Source organism: Salarias fasciatus, chromosome 3 (genome assembly GCF_902148845.1).
Source record: "Salarias fasciatus chromosome 3, fSalaFa1.1, whole genome shotgun sequence".
NCBI classification, from domain to species: domain Eukaryota; kingdom Metazoa; phylum Chordata; class Actinopteri; order Blenniiformes; family Blenniidae; genus Salarias; species Salarias fasciatus.
In genome coordinates this window covers 22,956,772-22,975,394 of record NC_043747.1, presented here as the reverse complement: position 1 = coordinate 22,975,394, position 18,623 = coordinate 22,956,772, and the positions used below count along the sequence as shown (strand labels likewise).

Here is an 18,623-nt window from a genome sequence, read left to right as displayed (position 1 = left end):
TTCGCTGGTCGAGGAGGAAACCGGACAGACTTTGCAGACCCAAACGTGTTGGGAGGGTCTGCTGGGAACATCTGATTGAGCCCTCTGTCAGCATGGTTTTCAACTCCCACCTCCAGGAGAGCTTTTCTCATGTCCCGAGGGAGGTTGGGGACACTGAGTCCGAGTGGACCATGTTCTCCACCTCCATTGTCAAAGCAGCTGCCCAGAGCTGCAGTTGTAAGGTCCCCAATGCCTGTCATGTCAGCAACCCCCAAACCCGGTGGTAGACATCGGAAGTAAGGGATGCCGTCAGTCAAGCTGAAGAAGGAGTCCTATCGAGCCTTACTTGGCTCAAGGGACTCCAGAAGCAGCTGACAAGTACCGGCAGGCCAAGCGAACTGCAGCCAGAGCAGTTGTGGAGGCAAAAACTCAGACCTGAGAGGAGTTCGGGGAGGACTATCGGTCGGCCTCAAAGAAATTCTGGCAAACCGTCCGGCGCCTCAGAAGGGGAAAGCAGGTCTCCGCCAACACTGTTTACAGTGGAGGTGGGGAGCTGTTGACCTCCACTTGGGATATAGGATGGTGGAAGGAATACTTCGAGGACCTCCTCAATCCCATCGGTACGTCTTCCGTGGAGGAAGCAGAGGCCGAGGTCTCAGTGGTGGACTCACCCATCACCCAAACTGAAGTCACCGAGGTGGTTGATAAGTTCCTCGGTGGCAAGGCACCAGGTGTGGATGAGATTCGCCCTGAGTACCTGGATATGGATATGCATGGACTGTCTTGGTTGACACGTCTCAGCAATATCGCGTGGCGGTCAAGGACAGTGCCTCTGGATTGGCAGACTGGGGCGGTGGTTCTCCTTTTTAAGAAGGGGGACCGGAGGATGTGCTCCAACTATAGGGGGATCACACTCCTCAGCCTCCCTGAGAAAGTCTATTCCAGGGTACTGGAGAGGAGGATTCCACCGATAGTCGAACCTCAGATCCAGGAGAAACAATGCGGTTTTCGTCCTGGTTGCGAAACACTGGACCAGCTCTTTACCCTCCATAGGGTGCTTGAGGGTTCGTGAGAGTTCGCCTGACCAGTTCACATGTGTTTTGTGGACTTGGAGAAGGCGTTTGACTGCGTCCCTCGTGGTGTCTTTTGGGGGGGTGCTTCAGGAATATGAAGTCCGGGGCCTCTGGTCTCTGTGTGACCGGAGTAGGAGTCTGGCCCACATTGCCGGCAGTAAGTCGGACCTGTTCCCGGTGCATGCATGCACTCCGGCAGGGCTGCCCTTTGTCACCGGTTCTGTTCATAATCTTTATGGACAGAATTTCTAAGTGCAGCCTGGGGCCCGAGGGGGTCCGGTTCAGGAACCACAGGATCTCATCTCTGCTTTTTGCAGATGATGTTGTCCTGTTAGCTTCATCGAACCCGGACCTGCAGAATGCACTGGGGTGGTTCGCAGCCAAGTGTGAAGCGACAGGGATGAGGATCAGCACCTCCAAATCCGAGGCCATTCTCGACCGGAAAAAGTTGGCTTGCCCTCTCCGGATTGGTGGAGAGACTCTGGCCCAAGTGGAGAAGTTTAAGTATCCAGGTGTCTTGTTCACAACTGGGGGAAGGGAGGAATGTGAGATTGACAGATGGATCGGTGCAGCAGCTGCAGTGATGTGGTCGTTGTGTCGGTCCATTGTGGTGAACAGAGAACTGAGCCGAAAGGTGAAGCTCTCGATTTACCAGTCAATCTATGTTCCCACCCTCACCTATGGTCATGAGCTTTGGATCATGACCAAAAGGACAGGATCCCGGATACAAGCGGCTGAAATGAGCTTCCTTAGGGTGGCTGGGTGCTCCCTTAGAGAAAGAGTGAGGAGCTCAGTCACCAGGGAGGAGCTCGGAGTAGAGTCGCTACTCCTCCACATCGATAGGAGCCAACTGAGGTGGCTCGTGCATCTGTTCAGCATGCCTCCTGGACGCCTCCCTGGGGAGGTGTTCCGGGCATGTCCCACCGGGAGGAGACCCCGGGGAAGACCAAGGACACGCTGGAGAGACTATGTCTCTCGGCTGGCCTGGGAACACCTTGGGATCTTCCCGGAAGAGCTGGAGGAAGTGACTGGGGACAGGGAAGTCTGGGCATCTCTGCTTAGACTGCTGCCCCCACGCTCCGGCCCCGGATAAGTGGTGGAAGATGGATGGATGGATGGATGGATGGATGGACAGCACGGGGTGAAACCCCCAGGACAGTCTTTCCCCAAAAGGATCCTGATATTTCATCTGACAATCCTTCAATTCCATTTTCTTTTAGTCTAGGCCCCAACAGATAGGTTATACTTTATTCGCAATTGGACAATTTGGCATTGAGGTCAGCTGCCAACCGAGAGTTGATATCATTATCAGGGATGTTTGAGACATTTATGTGAGAGTGTTGTTATCTCTGGAACATGTTGGTATGTTTATATTTTAGAAGTACACATGACAATGACCTGATGTACTGCTGATATGCCTGTTCCCTTTACTTCATCATGACAACAGTGTCAATAATAGTTTGTCTCTATTATGACATTGGTGAGGAATAACACTTCATGATTGAGCAAATCAATCATTGGTTGCTGTCAATCAAAAATCACACATTATAAATTCCAAATTGCAAACCATAATGAATCTAATATGAAGAAGAAGATTGACAGACCAAGATTACGTCAATACTCTCATTCCCAGTTGGTTACAATTGAACTTTTTCGTACAAGAACAACAACAACAAAAAAAGAAAACTGACATTTTATGATCTGAATAATAACTATTCCATGTTTTGTGGTCCATAATCCGACGAGTCGATGGTCAAAATCATCATTTGTTGCAGCTGAAGCTTTTTCATGATGGATAATTGAGAGTCACGATAGGAACTGCTTTATACAACCATCACTGAGATATTGATCAGGACATGTGTACTTACTTAAACGTCCTGCAGTTCCTCACAGCTGGGATCAGTCTCCTTTGTCCCTCCAAAGATGTGTAATACTTGTTCAGGTCCAACTCCTCCAGGACCTGGTCTGATATCTGCAGCATGTAGGCCAGAGCTGAGCAGTGGATCTCAGAGAGTTTCTTCTGTGATCTGTTCTCTGACGTCAGGAACTCTTGTATCTCCTGATGTACTGAGAGGTCCTTCATCTCCATCAGACAGTGGAAGATATTGATGCTTCTGTCAGGAGACATTCCATAACTGTTGATCTCTTTCAGGTTTTTGGTGACTCTCTGGATGGTTTCTGGACTGACCTCTGTCCGACCCAGCAGACCTTCTAAGAGTCTCTGGTTGGAGTTCAGAGAAAGGCCATGAAGGAAGCGGACAAACAGGTCCAGGTGGCCATTCTGACTTCTGTGGGATTTTAGCAGAACGTTCTTCAGGAAGATGTGAAGAGATTGAAAAGCATCATCCTCTTCAACGAAGGTCTGGAGCACATCTGTCTTCCTGCTGGTGAAACAGTGGAACATGAAGACTGCAGCCAGAAACTCCTGAACAGTCAGATGGACGAAGCTGTAGACGATTTTCTGGAAGATCACAGATTCTCTTTTGAAGATCTGAGTACATATTCCAGAGAACAGCGAAGCCTCAGTTACATCCAGACCACACTGCTCCAGGTCTTCTTGGTAGAACACCAAGTTTCCTTTCTCCAGATGTTCAAAGGCCATCCTGCCCAGCTTCAGAAGAAGCTCCCTGTCAGCCTCCGTCAGCTCCTGTGGACCCGTCTCATGTCCTTCATGGTACTTGAGCTTCTTCCTGTGTGTCTGAACCAACACAAAGCGGGAGTACATGTCAGTCAAAGTCTGGGGCAGCTCTCCTCTCTGCTCGCTGCTCAACATGTGCTCCAGAACTGTAGCAGTGATCCAGCAGAAGACTGGGATTCCACACATGATGTGGAGGCTCCTGGAGGTCTGGATGTGGGAGATGATTCTGCTGCACAGCTCCTCATCACTCAGCCTCCTCCTGAAGTACTCCTCCTTCTGGGCGTCAGTGAAGCCTCGCACTTCTGTCAGTCTGTCCACACATGTTGGAGGGATCTGATGGACCGCCGCCGGTCGGGAAGTGATCCAGACCCGAGCCGAGGGCAGCAGATCCCCCCGGATGAGGTTAGTGAGCAGCACGCTGACTGAAGACTGCTGGGAGACGTCAAGCAGCCGCTGGCTGCTGCTGAAGTCCAGAGAAAGTCTGCTTTCATCCAGGCCGTCAAAGATGAAGAGCAGCTTGCAGACAGCCAGCTCCTCTGCCGTCAGCTTCTGGAGCGTGGGATGGAAAACACCCAGCAGCGAGAGGAGACTGTACGGCCGCTCTCCCAGCAGGTTCAGCTCCCTGAAGGAGAGCACCACCAGCACACTGACATCCTGGTTCTCCAGGCCTTCGGCCCAGTCCAGAGTGAACTTGAGCACCGAGAAGGTTTTTCCACTGCCGGCCACGCCGCTGGTCAGAACCACTTGGATGTGTCTGAGCTGCTGGGCCGAGGCTTTGAAGATGTCCTGACACCTGATGGTAGTATGATGGAGGCTCTCCTTCCTGGAAGCTATCTCCAGCTGCTTCAGCTCAGGTTCCCTCTGAAGCTCCTCACTGAGTCCCTCTGTGATGAGGAGCTCAGTGTAGATCCTGTTGAGGAGGCTTCCTCCTCCTGCTTCATCACTTCCTTCAGTCACATGTTCAAATCTCCTCCTCAGACTCTTCTTATGTTCTTCCAGAAGCTGCTGCAGACCAACTCCTGCTCAAAGACAACAACAACAATTAGACTGCACGCAAACAACAAGCTTTCATGACTCTACAACACAACAAGTCTAGTGAAGACAAACCAGTCCCTCGGCAGACACATGTCCACTCTTACTTGGTGCAGCGATGCGTCTGGATCTTTCTGGCTGCTCCTCACAGACATCAGTCCTCTTCCTCTCTCTGTGGACACCAAGCAACATTTACTCTGAGCAACACACAGCAAAGACAAATACACAGCTACAACTGTCACACTGTTCTATTTCATCCCTACTGACCAACAGAGGGGGTGCTTAAAGCACTGGAATGTTCCCTTCGTGCATGCGCAGTTCGAGTATGTATACCAACAACGTCACTCGTGACCCCTGGATGACCCAGGAACTGTTATCAGTTTGGGTCTCTGCACAGGCTCAGCTCCTTTTTTCTTCTCGTGTTCAGTTCGTATACTTTGTGGATTACAGAACGAGCCTGTGTGGCATCATGACACACCGTTGCTGGGAGCCTTGTGACCGTATAGGTCCGAGCTGCTTATGCCCTCCAAACGCTGTGATGTGTTGCGGCCCCGTTCTCCTCATTCGGCGGTGCTGCGCGTCTCCTGCGGTGAGAGACAACACCTTAGGAAGGAAAGGGGCATTCACAGCATGAAGCCTGCCCCATCTGGATGCCACCTACGGCATGCCAGGTGAATAGACAGAGCGTGCGCTTTGCCGTGGCAGTGGCCAGCAGAAACACTGTCTTACGTAACACCCACTGCAGCTTGCCGCTGCCAAGGGCTCAAAGGGAGGCTGACACAAGCTCTCCAGCACTAGATGTAGATCCCAGGGGGGTGCCCGTGGGGTTCTAAGGAGGGTGAGCTTCAAAGCCCCCCTGAGGAAAGCTGACACCAGAGTGTGGTCCCCAATCGCGCTGCCTGCAACCTGTGGATGGTGGGCCAATCGCCACCACATACACCCTCAAGGTGAATGGGGACTGGGTTCCGTCCAAAAAGACTGCAGAAGTCCAGGACCATGGGGACCGGGCAGAGCACCGGGTCCTCCCCACAGCCGTTGCACCATTGTGCAACCAACGTCCACCTATTATCATACAGCCGCCTGGTAGATGGCGCCCCACCCTTCAAGGTGGTCTGCCTGACAGGCTCCGAACAGCTGCTCAGCAGTGAGTCGGCCCCTCAGTCACCAGGCGCAAGACAGAGATGGTGAGGGAGGGAGTGCCCCACCCGGCCTCCGCGCTGAGACAGCAGATCCCACCTGCTGAGAAAGCGCCATGGCCTGTTGTGGGATAACCTGCGGAGCACAGGAAATCAAGCCTGTGCTGGCCAGTAGGGGGCCACCAGCAGCAGTGCGTGCTCCTCTGAAGCACCCTGTTGAGCGTCGGCCAAAGCAGAGGAGTCGGTGGGAACGCCTACAGATGGACCCATGGCCAAGAGGGCACCGGCACATCCTGGTCCAGAGGCCAGCGGCTCCCCTCGGGAGGGTCAAGCAGACAGTGGGTCGCTTCCTTAAGCACAGCTTACCTATGGAGGCACCACCCCCTGGTGGAGAATTCCAGGTTGTGGCCCTGCAGGTACACAACCTGTAGGCCGGCCAAACAGGTCACCTACCACAATAGCAGGGTCCGTAAAAAGGCTGGGGAAGGACACAGCACGGCTGTCACCAGCTACAGGCTCCGGGCCGACGCCAAGAGTGCGGCTCGGTAGGACAAGACGGGGTCAGTGCGAGAAGCTGAGGGAAGGGGGAGCATGCAGCTAACGCAACATCACCACGCCAGCAAAGTAACGGAGCCACATCCGGGAGAGGGAGCGGCCTCATGGTGGCCCCCACTCCCTTCCTTCCTGCAAGACGTCACCTAATGGGAATGAGGCAGGGGCGGACACGGCTGAGCCAAGAACAACAGTGTCGCTCAGTGGGTCAGAAGACAAGGCCAATGCAATAACCTGAAGAAGGAGGCATGCGCTGCCTACACAGCAGATGCACGACGGCAGGGCCAACAAGGTGTAGCTGAGCTACGCTCAGGAGAGGAATGGCAGTGTCTTCTCCCTCCTGCCCTCTTGCCAGAGGCGCCTTTTCACCAGAGTAAGCACCAATAAGCCGGAAGAACGCACAACAGCGCTTCCACTGGCAGTGCCCAAGCCAACACTCACTGAATGGCAACCACCACCGCGAGGTCCAATAGCAGGGGAAGCATCACATGTGGCCTAGCCTCACAGCTAGCTAATGCTAGCATCCCGCTATCAGCGACGATTGTGCTGACAAGCCACGAATAGTGCTCCGTCCAGGAGGGGGAACGGCTGTTCAACAGCCGCCTCCTCCATCAGCCCCCAAAGTAGCGCCACCCATCAGAATGGGGGTGCAGTGCAAATCACCGGGCCAGCAGCTCAGAGAGCCACACCCAGGCGGAGTGCTCAGCAGCCTCATGTGCCGTCTGCCTCCCTCACAGTGCCACCCGCCGTACATGGTGGGTGCACACAGCAGATCGATACAACGGGAGTAAGACAAGCTGGGGGAGGGGCACACGCCGCCCGCACAGTGGACGCCGTATTACGAAGCCCATGAACGCCAGCTGGGGCCGTGTTTGGGAGAGGGAACAGCCGCCCAGCGGCACCCTCGGTGCTGCACTGTCGGAGCAGTACCAGGCCAGAAGAAACAGCAGCATACAAGAAGCAGAGGGACGGAGGCGTGTGTCACCTGCACAATCAACCTCAATCACCGGCCAGCAAGTCAGCTGAGTCACATCCAGGAGAGAGACGGCTGCCCTTGGGGGGGGGGGGCAACTGCCCCGAAGAGGAGGCCCCCTGGCCACCCCCAGTATCAAAAGAGACCTGCGCCGGCCTAGCCTGCGCATAGGGAACGTAGCCGCAGTCCATGCACGGATTGTCCAACATCGCGCCCCTGAGGTGAACAGGACCAAGGCAACTGGGACAGCGGTCGTGGCTGTCATCCGCCTGTAGGGGGGCTCCACAGGTAACACTGCGATGAGAGCCATCCATCAGCGAACACCCAGCTCTCCCACCTTATACCACGTCCTGTCTGCAGAGGTTGAGGGAAGGGGGTGTACGCCACCTGCACAACCAAACCAGACACCATCCACGACCAGCAGAGAGAGCGGCCACCAGGCGGCTGTCTCTCTCCTCCTGCCTGACCGCAGTGCTGTGCGCACGCAGCAGGCCAGAATAATGGCAGCGCGGAAGTAGACGGGAGGGGGCATACGTTGCCTACACAGCACCCACAGCTGAACCCGCCGGAGGAATGGGTGCCTGGGGTAGGAGATGCTTGCGTGGTAGGCCAAGGGAAGGGGGCATACGCTGCATGCATGTAAAACAAAAAAGAAGCACAGTATCACACCACGCAAATTGCTGCTTCACTTCCTGAATATGGGCGAGGGACGCAAGCGTTGTCCCCTTGCCCAAGTAACACTGACCACGTCGCACATGCCGCAGTCGTCACGCAAATAAATCGAGGGGGAGCGAGCCGCTAACCTACATCACTCATCATGAAGAATAGTAGATTCAGCAACCTTACCGTCTGCCCAGAGGTTATGAATGAATGACTGCAAGTCAACCAGCCTATATGACTCGCTCAATGTCATTCCCGGATGACTGCCAGAGCACTCTGTCACTTGGAATCCTCGTGGTCACACGAGAACATTCCATAGGAGCCGAGCCTGGGCAGAGACCCGAACTTATAACAGTTCCTGGATCACCCAGGGGTCACGAGAAACGTTGTTGGTATACATACTCGAACTGCGCATGCACGAAGGGAACATTCCAGTGCTTTAAGCACCGCCTCTGGAGGTCATCCCGGATTCATAGAACCATAGTTACATTCGTAACTTTTGTTTCAGAATGTTTGGAGCTGAACCTTAAAGTGAGCGAACATCTCTCACTCTGGTTTGGAGGAAAAATAAGGAAACAAACAGTTTCTTACTTTGTGTCTGAATGTCCAGGTTCACCACTGAGGTTGGGAGGATGCTCTTTAGACCAGTCACTCTTAATAGACAAAGTGCTGGAACCTAAAGACTCTGTTGTGCGTCCAACCTGCTGACATCTACACACACACACACACACACACACACACACACACACACACACACACACACACACACACACACACACACACACACACACACACACACAGCAATAATCTGAGGTTGAATTAAGGCACAGGATACAACAAAAATGTGTCTTAAAGCCTGTCAGTCACATTGTTATCATGGCAACAGGTTGAGGCAAAGGTGAGTTCACCTCTGATTGGCTGAGAGCAGAAAAGAGCAGGGTTCTCTTATGATTAACTTTTTCCTGTTTCCTGGGGCCTATTGCACAAAACCAAGATAAGGGATTAATCCAGAATCACTTGCTGATTTTGGACGAACTAATCCATGATCTGGTTATATAAAAGTAACACAGGGAGAAATTAGGTATGTTTTGACTTAAGTGACCATGGAGATTTATTCTGTGGAGTTTGCCTGCTCCAGAGCAGGATAAGTTTCAGGATTTTTTCAATCTCATCCCTTGTTTCAATCAGAAGTCCCAAAGGCAGGGGTTGGGGTTTTGGAACAGAAGTATTTTGAAAATGATCCAGAATTTCACCGGGAGCCAGTGGAGCTGCTGGAGGATGGGGGTGGGGGTGGGGGGGGGTGAAAGGAAGGGGTTTCAGTGATGATGCGAGCTGCTGAGTTTTGGACCAGTTGGAGCTTATGGAGGGATTTGTGGGGGACACCAAAGAGGAGTGCGTTGCAGTAGTCGATGCGGGACGTGACCAGGCTGTGGACCAGGATGGTAGTGGTGTGAGGGGTGAGAGAGGGGCGGAGACGGTTTATATTGCGTAGGTGGAAGTATGCCGAGTGAGGTTATTAATGTGGGAGTGGAAGGAAAGTGAGCTGCCAAGGATGACACCCAGACTCTTAACCTGAGGGGAGGGGGAGACTGTGGAGCTGTCGATTGTGAGGGAAAACTTGTTAGATTTGGAACGTGTGGGGTTGGTGCCAACAAGAAGAAATTCTGTTTTATCACTGTTTGATTTCAGAAAATTTGAGGTGAACCAGGATTTGATTTCCGAGATGCAGAGGGTGAGGGAGGAGGGTGGGAGAGTGGAGTTAGGTTTACTGGAGAGATAGAGCTGGGTGTCATCTGCATAGCAGTGAAAATTAATACCATGTTCACGGAAAATATTGCAGAGGGGAAGGAGGTATATGATGAAAAGGAGGGGGCCCAGGACGAAGCCCTAGGGGATGCCAGAAGTGACAGGGGAGGGCTGAGAGGTGAAGGGATTGAGCTGGATGAACTGAGTGCGGCAAGTGAGGTAGGAGTGAAACCAGTGGAGGGGGGTGTGTGTTTTGCCAATGGAGGAGAGTCTATTGAGCAGGATGGAGTGAGAGACGGTGTCGAAGGCCGCACTGAGATCGAGAAGTATGAGGATGGAGATCAAACCGGAGTCAGCTGCCATTAGAAGGTCATCTGTGACCTTTATTAGTGCTGTTTCGGTGCTGTGGCGGGACGGAAACCGGACTGGAACTGTTCATAAAGACTGTTGAGGGTGAGATGGGAGTGGAGTTGAGAGGCAACAATTTTCTCTAAGATTTTGGAGATGAAGGGAAGATGAGAAATGGGGCAGAGGTTATTAAAGTTGTTAGGGTCTGAACCACGTTTCTTCAGGATGGGGCTGGCGGCTGCGGATTTAAAGAGAGTGGGAACAGTTCCAGACAGCGAAGAGTGAATGATATGAGGGGGAGTAGAGAGGGGAGGCAGGATTTGACCAGAACTGTGGGGAGGGGATCCAGCTGGCAGGTTGAGGGCTTGAACTTGGTAATGAGATTGGAGATATCAGAGGGAGGAGGGAGTTCAAAGGTGGAAAATAGATGAGATGGCGGGAGAGGAACAGAGGAAGGAAGAGGTTGTGGAGCTGAGGTGTTGGTGGATTTTCATGACCTTGTCATTGAAGAACTGGAGAAGAGTGTTACAAGTCTCTGGAGAGTACAGGTGGGGAGGTAGAGAGTCAGGGGGTTGGATGATGCTGTTGAAAACGGAAAAGAGTGTCTTTGTGTTGCCGGCATTTGAGCAGATGAGACCAGAATAATATTGTGATTTAGCATGAGATATGGAGTCCTTATAGAGCGATAGATGAGCAGTATACATGTCTTTGTGAATATTGAGACCAGTTTTCTGAGAGAGTCTTTCAAGCTGACGATTTTTGGTTTTCAAGGCGCAGAGATCAGGAATGAACAGTGAAATAAACAGAGTGAGATTTTACAGGAGCTAGTGAGTTGAGGATCTGAGTGAGTCCATTACTGTAAAGGGAGACAAGGTCATCGGGGGTGGAGGAAGAGTCAAAAGTCAGAGCGGAGATGCTGGAGGAGAGGGAGTCCATGTTAATATCCTTTATGTTGCGGAAAGAAATGGAAACAGAGAGACGGAGGAAATGGTCCGTAATATGAAGTTGAGCAGTAGTACAGTCAGAAGGAGTGAGACCAGAGCAGCAAATTAAGTCCAGGGTATGTCCTTTGATGTGAGTGGGGAAGTCTGCAAACTGATGGAAGCCAAAACTGTTCAGTGATGAGAAGTCCTTGGTAAGGGGAAGAGCAGGATTGTCCATGTGTATGTTGAAGTTAACCAGCAGAATTACACTCGGAGAGAGAGTTGCAAGGTGGATGAGAAGGGCCGAAAATTCATTTAAAAAATCGGAAGGGGGCTTGGGGGATGGTAGACAGTGGCAATGATTATGGGAGTGGGGCCTGGGATCTGACAAGCCAGGCATTCCAGTGATGGGAGAGGAGGCAGAGAGACTAGGAGGACCTTCCACTTCTCGCGGTGTAATATCGCAAGACCGCCTCCACGACCCGAGCCGCGAGGTTTGCTAATGTAAACAAACCCCGGTGGAATAGCATCGTTCAGCTGGGAAAAGTCACCAGGAAGTTGCCACGTCTCATTCAAACAAAGAAAGTCAAGCTTACGGTCCTTAAGGAGATCCTGGTTGTGGTGTCCTTTGCCCGTGAGGGAGCGGATGTTCAGCAGACTGAAGCTGACGTCGGTGTTGTCACTGGAACGGCGAGCGCTAGCAGGGGGATTAGCCGACCTAGCCAGGCAGGCGAACACTCTGTGATTGACAGTCCGGCCAGTGTTTCTGGAGGGACGGCGAGTGGAGGACCAGATGGAAATAATCCCTTTGGAGCCACTGAAGAGAAAGCCCCGCCGAGAGCCATGGTGGATGTACTTCGGGCAAGGCTGGAAGCTGATGTCCGGGTGAAGCTTCAGAGCTGCTGGTGGAGGTCCGGACCATTGAGAGCAGAGTCTGAGCAGCTCCACTGCCGAGTACTGAAGGATTCCTTCCGCGGGTAGATGGAGGAGTGAAAAAATGGTCCAAGCCAATGTGGACCACACAAAACCCCGACAGGCCCACATTGTGGAACGCTTTAGAGAGGCGATGACATGGAGCCAAGTGAGCAGTGAGGAGTTGAGAAGGAAGGCAGTTAGCTCAGAGTGAGCAGCGGCAGCAAGGCACGCTAGCGTTGCAGGTGAGCAGCGGCAGGAGAGCAGCGACAGGAGAGCAGCGGCAGCAAAGCGCGCCTGCGTTCACTCAATCAACCAGTCAGGAAGTATAAGTTAAAAATAAAAAAGAATTAAAATAATCAAAGAGTAACATGACATTCCCTAATTAGATAATAATAGATCAGAGCAGAAAAACATCAGGCCCTTCGACTGAAGTTGGGACGGGACATTCAGGAGGACCTTCACCTCTGCAGCCTGAATTGTGAAGAGAACCAACTCTCACTGTTGTCTGCCATCATCTTCCTCATTCTTTTCTCCTCTACAGGTTTGGATTTGATCGATCCAGTGTCATGGTGATGTTTGTGTCAAAATCAAATCTCTCTTGTTTCTTTGCAGCTCCTTGTGTGCAGCTGCCTGGATCCTCTTCCTTTGTAGACTTCCGACCCTCAGCCAGTCTGGACCATCCCCTCTTTCAACAACAAGTCTGCTGCTGGAAACTGTCAGCTGAACTCTACATCAGGTCAGTCACAGTGACATTGATTTACAGAGGCAGCAACCTTTGAACCACAAAGTTCTTTAACCAGCATATGGTGGTGTGTTCCATGCAGGGCCGGCTTTAGGCATAGGCGAATGAGGCGGCTGCCAAGGATGCAGTGTGCGGGGGGGGGGGGGGGGGGGGTGGCCGTACAAGGGGCTACTGTGGGGTGCTCTGACACTCCGTGTGAGCACTGCACTGCTTGGCATCGCTCGCCCATCCCCCAGCCCGCCGCTCGGCACCCAACCCCTCAGGGGTCTCAGGGCCTGAGAAGCCTGGGCCGGCCCTGGTCCTGGTTCCATGTACTTTAAAAGTTCTCCCAAATTTAGATTCAAAGTCACAAAGTATCTCTATTCTTACTGCATCAATATCTATCAGAACACACACTTGGAAATGTAGAATTATCAGATTCTTGAAAAAATACAGCCAAAACACACTGATATCGAGGAAATGAAAGAGAAACAGTTTCTTACTTTGTGGCTGAAGGTCCAGGTTCAGTACTGAACGCTGGAGGTTGATCAATGGACTTTTTACTCTTCATAGACAAACTGCTGGACCCTGAAGACTCTGCTGTGTGTCTGAGCTGCTGACATCTACACACACACACACACACACACACACACACACACACACACACACACACACGCGCACACGCACACACACATACACACACACAAACACAGGAGGTTCTGACTGAAGTTCAGAATGAGTGAATGTTCACAATGTTCACTTTGAGTTCAGCAGACTAAAACACCAAGTGCTGCATCTTTTCGTCTGTTCTGGTGTTTTAGTGGATTCTGGACGTGGACTCTGCAGTAGCAGCTGACGTCTCTTACCTGTCCACAGACTCTGATCTGTCCTCCTCTTCATCCACACCAGACATGTTCAGTCAGGCTGAGAGAGAAAAGCAGCAACAAGAATCAGGATAAACCGGTTTAACGACTCTGACCCTCCCTACACAGAGAAACACACTCCTCTGTCACTACACACATCTCTCTCTCTGTCCACATCAATCAGTCAATCAATCAAACATTATTTGTAGAGCACTTTTTCATATTTATAAAAACAACGCAAAGTGCTGAACAGTAAAAACAGTCATAAAAACAAAAGAATAAAAACCACACCATCAATCAGTATACGCCACACCCACACCCACACACACACACGCACACACACACACACACACACACACACACACACACACACACACACACAAACAGACACACTCTGAATTATTTGCACACAGCAGAGGAGACATGACATGGCACTAAGCATCATGGGAAAACACTGCCAGTGAGGCCGTCCACACCAGGAGAAGGCGAAGGTCATTAATACTGGGGCCCCAGCGCTCGACCCCTGACCCCACCAGACCAAGGGGAACCCACACACCGAAGTGTGGGGACCCCCAGGCCAGCCGGGACCAGAGGACTCGAGTGATCCCAGCAGAGGACCAGGACCAACTCCCAGTGTGAAGGACCCCCCTCAGGAAACACTGGAGTTAAATAGCTAAAAACATAAAAAGACATGATACAAAGTTAATAGTAAGATAAGATTATAAAGTAAAAAATTAAAATAAGTTAGAAGTACATAATAAAAATAGAAGGAATAAATAGGATAAATAGATTGAAATAAAAATGATAATGAAAAATAAAAATGGAGATAAGAACTACAGAAGGTTAATTAAAAGCCAGATTAAAAAGGTGTGTTTTTAACCTCCCTTTAAACATATCAACGGTCTCTGCGGTATGTACACACCCTTCTCTCTACACACACACACACACACACACACACACACACACACACACACACACACACACACACACACACACACACACACACACACCATATACACTTGTACACCCACACACACACAAACACACAGATATAAGCGCCTCTCTGTTCACACTAACTAACTACTAACTAACTAACTAACTAACTCTCTTTTGATAAAGTTGGAATTGTGACAATAAACAAAACAAGGATCAACAAAATAAAGCTCATATGTAGTTCTAAACATATTAAGGCAGGTTTTTTTTTTTTTTACTCACCTTTTGTCTCCCACCTTATTTCTCTTCTGCGGTGTCCATTACAGTGATAAGAAGTGTTTTTCTCAGTACTGGGTGAGGTTCATGCAGGCAGAAAAAAGCCCAAAATAAAGAACCACATGAAGAAACCCAGCCTGAAAATCTTGACTGAACCAGTTGTTTTATCTCAGAAGAACAAACGACATAATAATAAAGAAAAAAAAAATCAAAGTAAGGTCGCCACACAGGTAGACATATTATGACCTCTCAACACCAACGAACGAGGAATTTTTTTTTTTTTTTTTTTTTTTTTTTTAAAAGAGACAGTTCTCCTGCAGCTCCACAAACACAGCGGGTTGCCAGGTCTGATTCTAAATCCCACAATTAAAAATAGACACAAACAAAACCATGTTTAATGTCCAGCAGTGCTGTTCCAAACACAGTGGATGATAATGTTAAGAACACCACGATTATTCAGTGAGCCATCATTTAACCCTTTGTAGTGCCTCCAACAAGAGTTTGGATGTGAAACTGATCAAAAAATCAAGCAAGAATTTTGTTTTAAACTTTCAAGTTTTGAAATTCATGTTTAAATGAATTTCAAAACTCGTAAGTTTAAAACAAAATTCTTGCTTCATGTCTTTAAAAAGCCTTCACTGCCTTGTCTTACCCTAATCACTGTATTAATGTCTGGCAAAAAACGTCTCCGCGCCGGCGCTTGGCTGTTCCTATTGGAGGCGTATCTGCTGCCTGCGCTCTCCGCGCTGGCCACACATCGACTGCACTCGACTGGATCCGTCTGCTCTCGGTTTTCACATCTCTGTCTCTACTTCTGCCAGTATGGATGCGTGTGTTTTGGTGACCTGTTGAGGGACTTTTTCTCCTCCTGTCCTCTTTTTTTCTGCATCACATGAATCTCTGTTGCTGTGTGTGTGTTTTTGTGTGTGTGTGTGTGTGTGTCTATGTGTGTATTTATGTGTTTTTGTTTGTTTGATTGGGTGCGTACATGAGTATGTCTGTTTGTGTGTGTGTGTCCATCTCTCTTGTAATTAGACCCAAGTGACAAATTATAGACGGACAAGCAACACTGTAACTAATCGTCATTTAATTTATTTTATTTTGAAAATTGACCGGATTCTCTTGCCTTTTCTGTTTCCCACTTCTTGTCTGGTCCGAGCTGCTTGATCCAGCTTGACAATTGGCGCTCTCGGCGCTCGCGGCTCGTGTGAAAAATAGAACAAAGCGGAGCAGGCGCGCTGCAGAGCGCGAGCCGCGGCAGCCCCCTTCGCGTTGTGTGCAGGCAGTCAGATAGGTTAACATGGGAGGCATTCAGAAACTCTGTGCGCGGTGCTACCGCGCACGACGCTTCCGCCACGGCGCTTCTGCATCCAGTGCGTTCTCCACGGGGAGAATGCAGAAGCGCGATAGCGCCACGCATGGAGTTTCTGATCGCCTCCCATGTTAACCTATCTGACTGCCGGCACACAACGCGAAGGGGGGTGCCGCGCGCGCCGCAGCTCACGCTCTGCAGCTCCGCTTTGTTCTATTTTTCGCACGAGCCGCGAGCGCCAATTGTCAAGCTGGATCAAGCAGCTCGAACCAGGTGCGTACGTATGTACGCACCCAATCAAACAAACAAGAACACATAAATACACACACACACACACAAACACACACACACACACACACACAGCGACAGAGATTCACGTGATGCAGAAAAAAAGAAGACAGGAGGAGAAAAAGTCCCTCAACAGGTCACCAAAACACACACATCCATACTGGCAACGCGGAGAGCGCAGGCAGCAGATACGCCTCCAATACAAACAGCCAAGCGCCGGCGCGGAGACTTCGCGGCGCATGCGGCGCCTCCGCTACGCTTCCACGTCCAGTGCGTTCCTGGCGTAATGCAGATTCAGCACTTTGTCTCCATCTAGCAGTCTAAAGTTGTTCATTCACTTCGTCATCCATCTTCACATTCTTTGCAGAGGTCTCAAAATCATCCAACAAATGGGTCATTTTTAAAACAAATTAGAGTGAATTAAATTAAAAAACAGCAGCAAAGCACAACAAGTTCTTTAATAACAAGCATTTTTATGTTTTATGTGTCATATTGTTTGACCCTAAGCTGTCAGGAAAAAGTAGTAAAAATGTCTGATCTCCAGTCTAGAAGTATGTCAACTACCTACCTTCCTACCTCCAGTACTTTCTGTATTTGCAGTATGCGGCCGCTAGAGGGAACCAGAGACACCAAATCCATCTGAAATCCCAGGTTGCCTTATTTAACCCTTTACATGACCGCACTTATGTTGATTTACTTGTATTGTGGATTCAACTAAGTTGCCAAAGTTCGCGTCAGATAATTTCAGTTTTTATTGTTTTATTATGTCTTTTAAAAGTTGCCCTTTTCCATGTCCTTCTGACCAGAGCTCCATCCAAAATCAGACCAGTAATATTTCCCACTGTATCACAGCCTGAAACCAACACTGACTGGAGAGGGAAGAAAGCATGACAAAGTAGAAGCCAGGCTCATTGTTTGATGAGGATGGATTTCTGCTTTTAGTTTTGACCAGTCGCCTTGTTCACAACAGAAACACACAAGCAACCGCTATAAAAACTCTTCTGAACTGACATGAGTGCCTGCACTTTCTCACTACCCCATGTCTTCAAACCAGAGATTTTACTACTTCCTTTCTGCTGAGTGTCAAACAATAAATGAATCAATAAAACAAACTCTTCTTATTCAGCTTCTTGTGTTCTGCTGCAGGTTTTAACTTAATTCACTCTAATTTTTTTTGTTAAAAATAGATAGATAGATAGATAGATAGATAGATAGATAGATAGATAATAAATAATAATAATAATAATACATTTTATTTATAGGGGCTTTTCAGGACACTCAAGGTCACTGCACAAGGAAACAAAATAAAAACAGTTTCAAATACATAGGTTAAAACATAAAAAGTTTTAAAAGGAATTTAAGAATACAAGTTTAGCGGATTAAAACTGAAGGATGACTGGAGATCAAAATGAGTAAGCTTGTCTGAACAGGTGGGTTTTGAGAGTGGATTTGAAAATGTATAATGAGTTGATGTTTCTGATGTCAGATGGGAGGGAGTTCCAGAAGCGGGGAGCAGCGCGGCTAAACGCTCTGGAGCCCATGGTGGTCATGCGGGCAGGGGGGATGGTGAGACTAAGAGATGAAGAGGATCTTAAAGACCGGCTGGGTGTGTTTATGTGGAGTAGATCAGTGAGGAACGGAGGAGCGAGGTTATGGAGGGCCTTGAATGTTAACAGAATGGTTTTATAGATAATACGGTGAGTGACTGGAAGCCAGTGAAGCTGCTGGAGAACTGGGGTGATGTGGTGGAAAGAGGGAGTCCTGGTGATAATTCAGGCTGATGCATTCTGGACCATTTGGAGTTTATGGAGTGATTTAAGTGGAAGACCAGAGAGAAGTGAATTACAATAGTCGAGGCGGGAGGTGACAAGAGAGTGGACCAGGATGGCGGTGCTGGCAGGAGTGAGGGAGGGACGGAGACGATTAATGTTACGGAGATGAAAGTATGCAGATCGGGTGATGTTATTGATGTGAGTTTGAAATGACAGAGTGCCATCGAGGACGATACCCAAAATCTTGACCTGCGGGGAAGGAGAAAAGGTGGAGTTATCAATGGTGATGGTGAAGCTATTGATTTTGGTGAGAACTGATTTGGAGCCAATGAGGAGAACCTCAGTTTTGTCACTATTCAGTTTGAGAAAATTAGAAGAGAACCAGGATTTGATTTCCTGGAGACAGACACAGAGGGAGGTGGTGGTGGGGGGTGGGGGGGTGGGGGGTGAGGTGGGTTTGGAAGAGAGGTAGAGCTGGGTGTT

At 49.8% G+C, this 18,623-nt stretch overlaps 2 protein-coding genes across 2 annotated transcripts in view; one reads left to right on the top strand and one right to left on the bottom strand.

The window, feature by feature from the left end:
• Positions 1-13,624, bottom strand: part of LOC115385945 (NACHT, LRR and PYD domains-containing protein 12-like) — a 39,715-nt gene extending 26,091 nt beyond the window's left edge. The window contains exons 1-5 of the mRNA XM_030088070.1: positions 13,563-13,624; positions 13,200-13,319; positions 8,635-8,754; positions 4,830-4,894; positions 2,921-4,706 (exon numbers count right to left, since the gene is read on the bottom strand). Of these exons, the coding sequence (XP_029943930.1) occupies positions 2,921-4,706; positions 4,830-4,894; positions 8,635-8,754; positions 13,200-13,319; positions 13,563-13,609 (2,138 nt within the window). The 5' untranslated portion in view covers positions 13,610-13,624. The remainder of the gene's footprint in view (positions 1-2,920; positions 4,707-4,829; positions 4,895-8,634; positions 8,755-13,199; positions 13,320-13,562) is intronic.
• Positions 1-18,623, top strand: part of LOC115385939 (NACHT, LRR and PYD domains-containing protein 12-like) — a 226,843-nt gene that overhangs the window by 45,473 nt on the left and 162,747 nt on the right. The window lies entirely within an intron of this gene.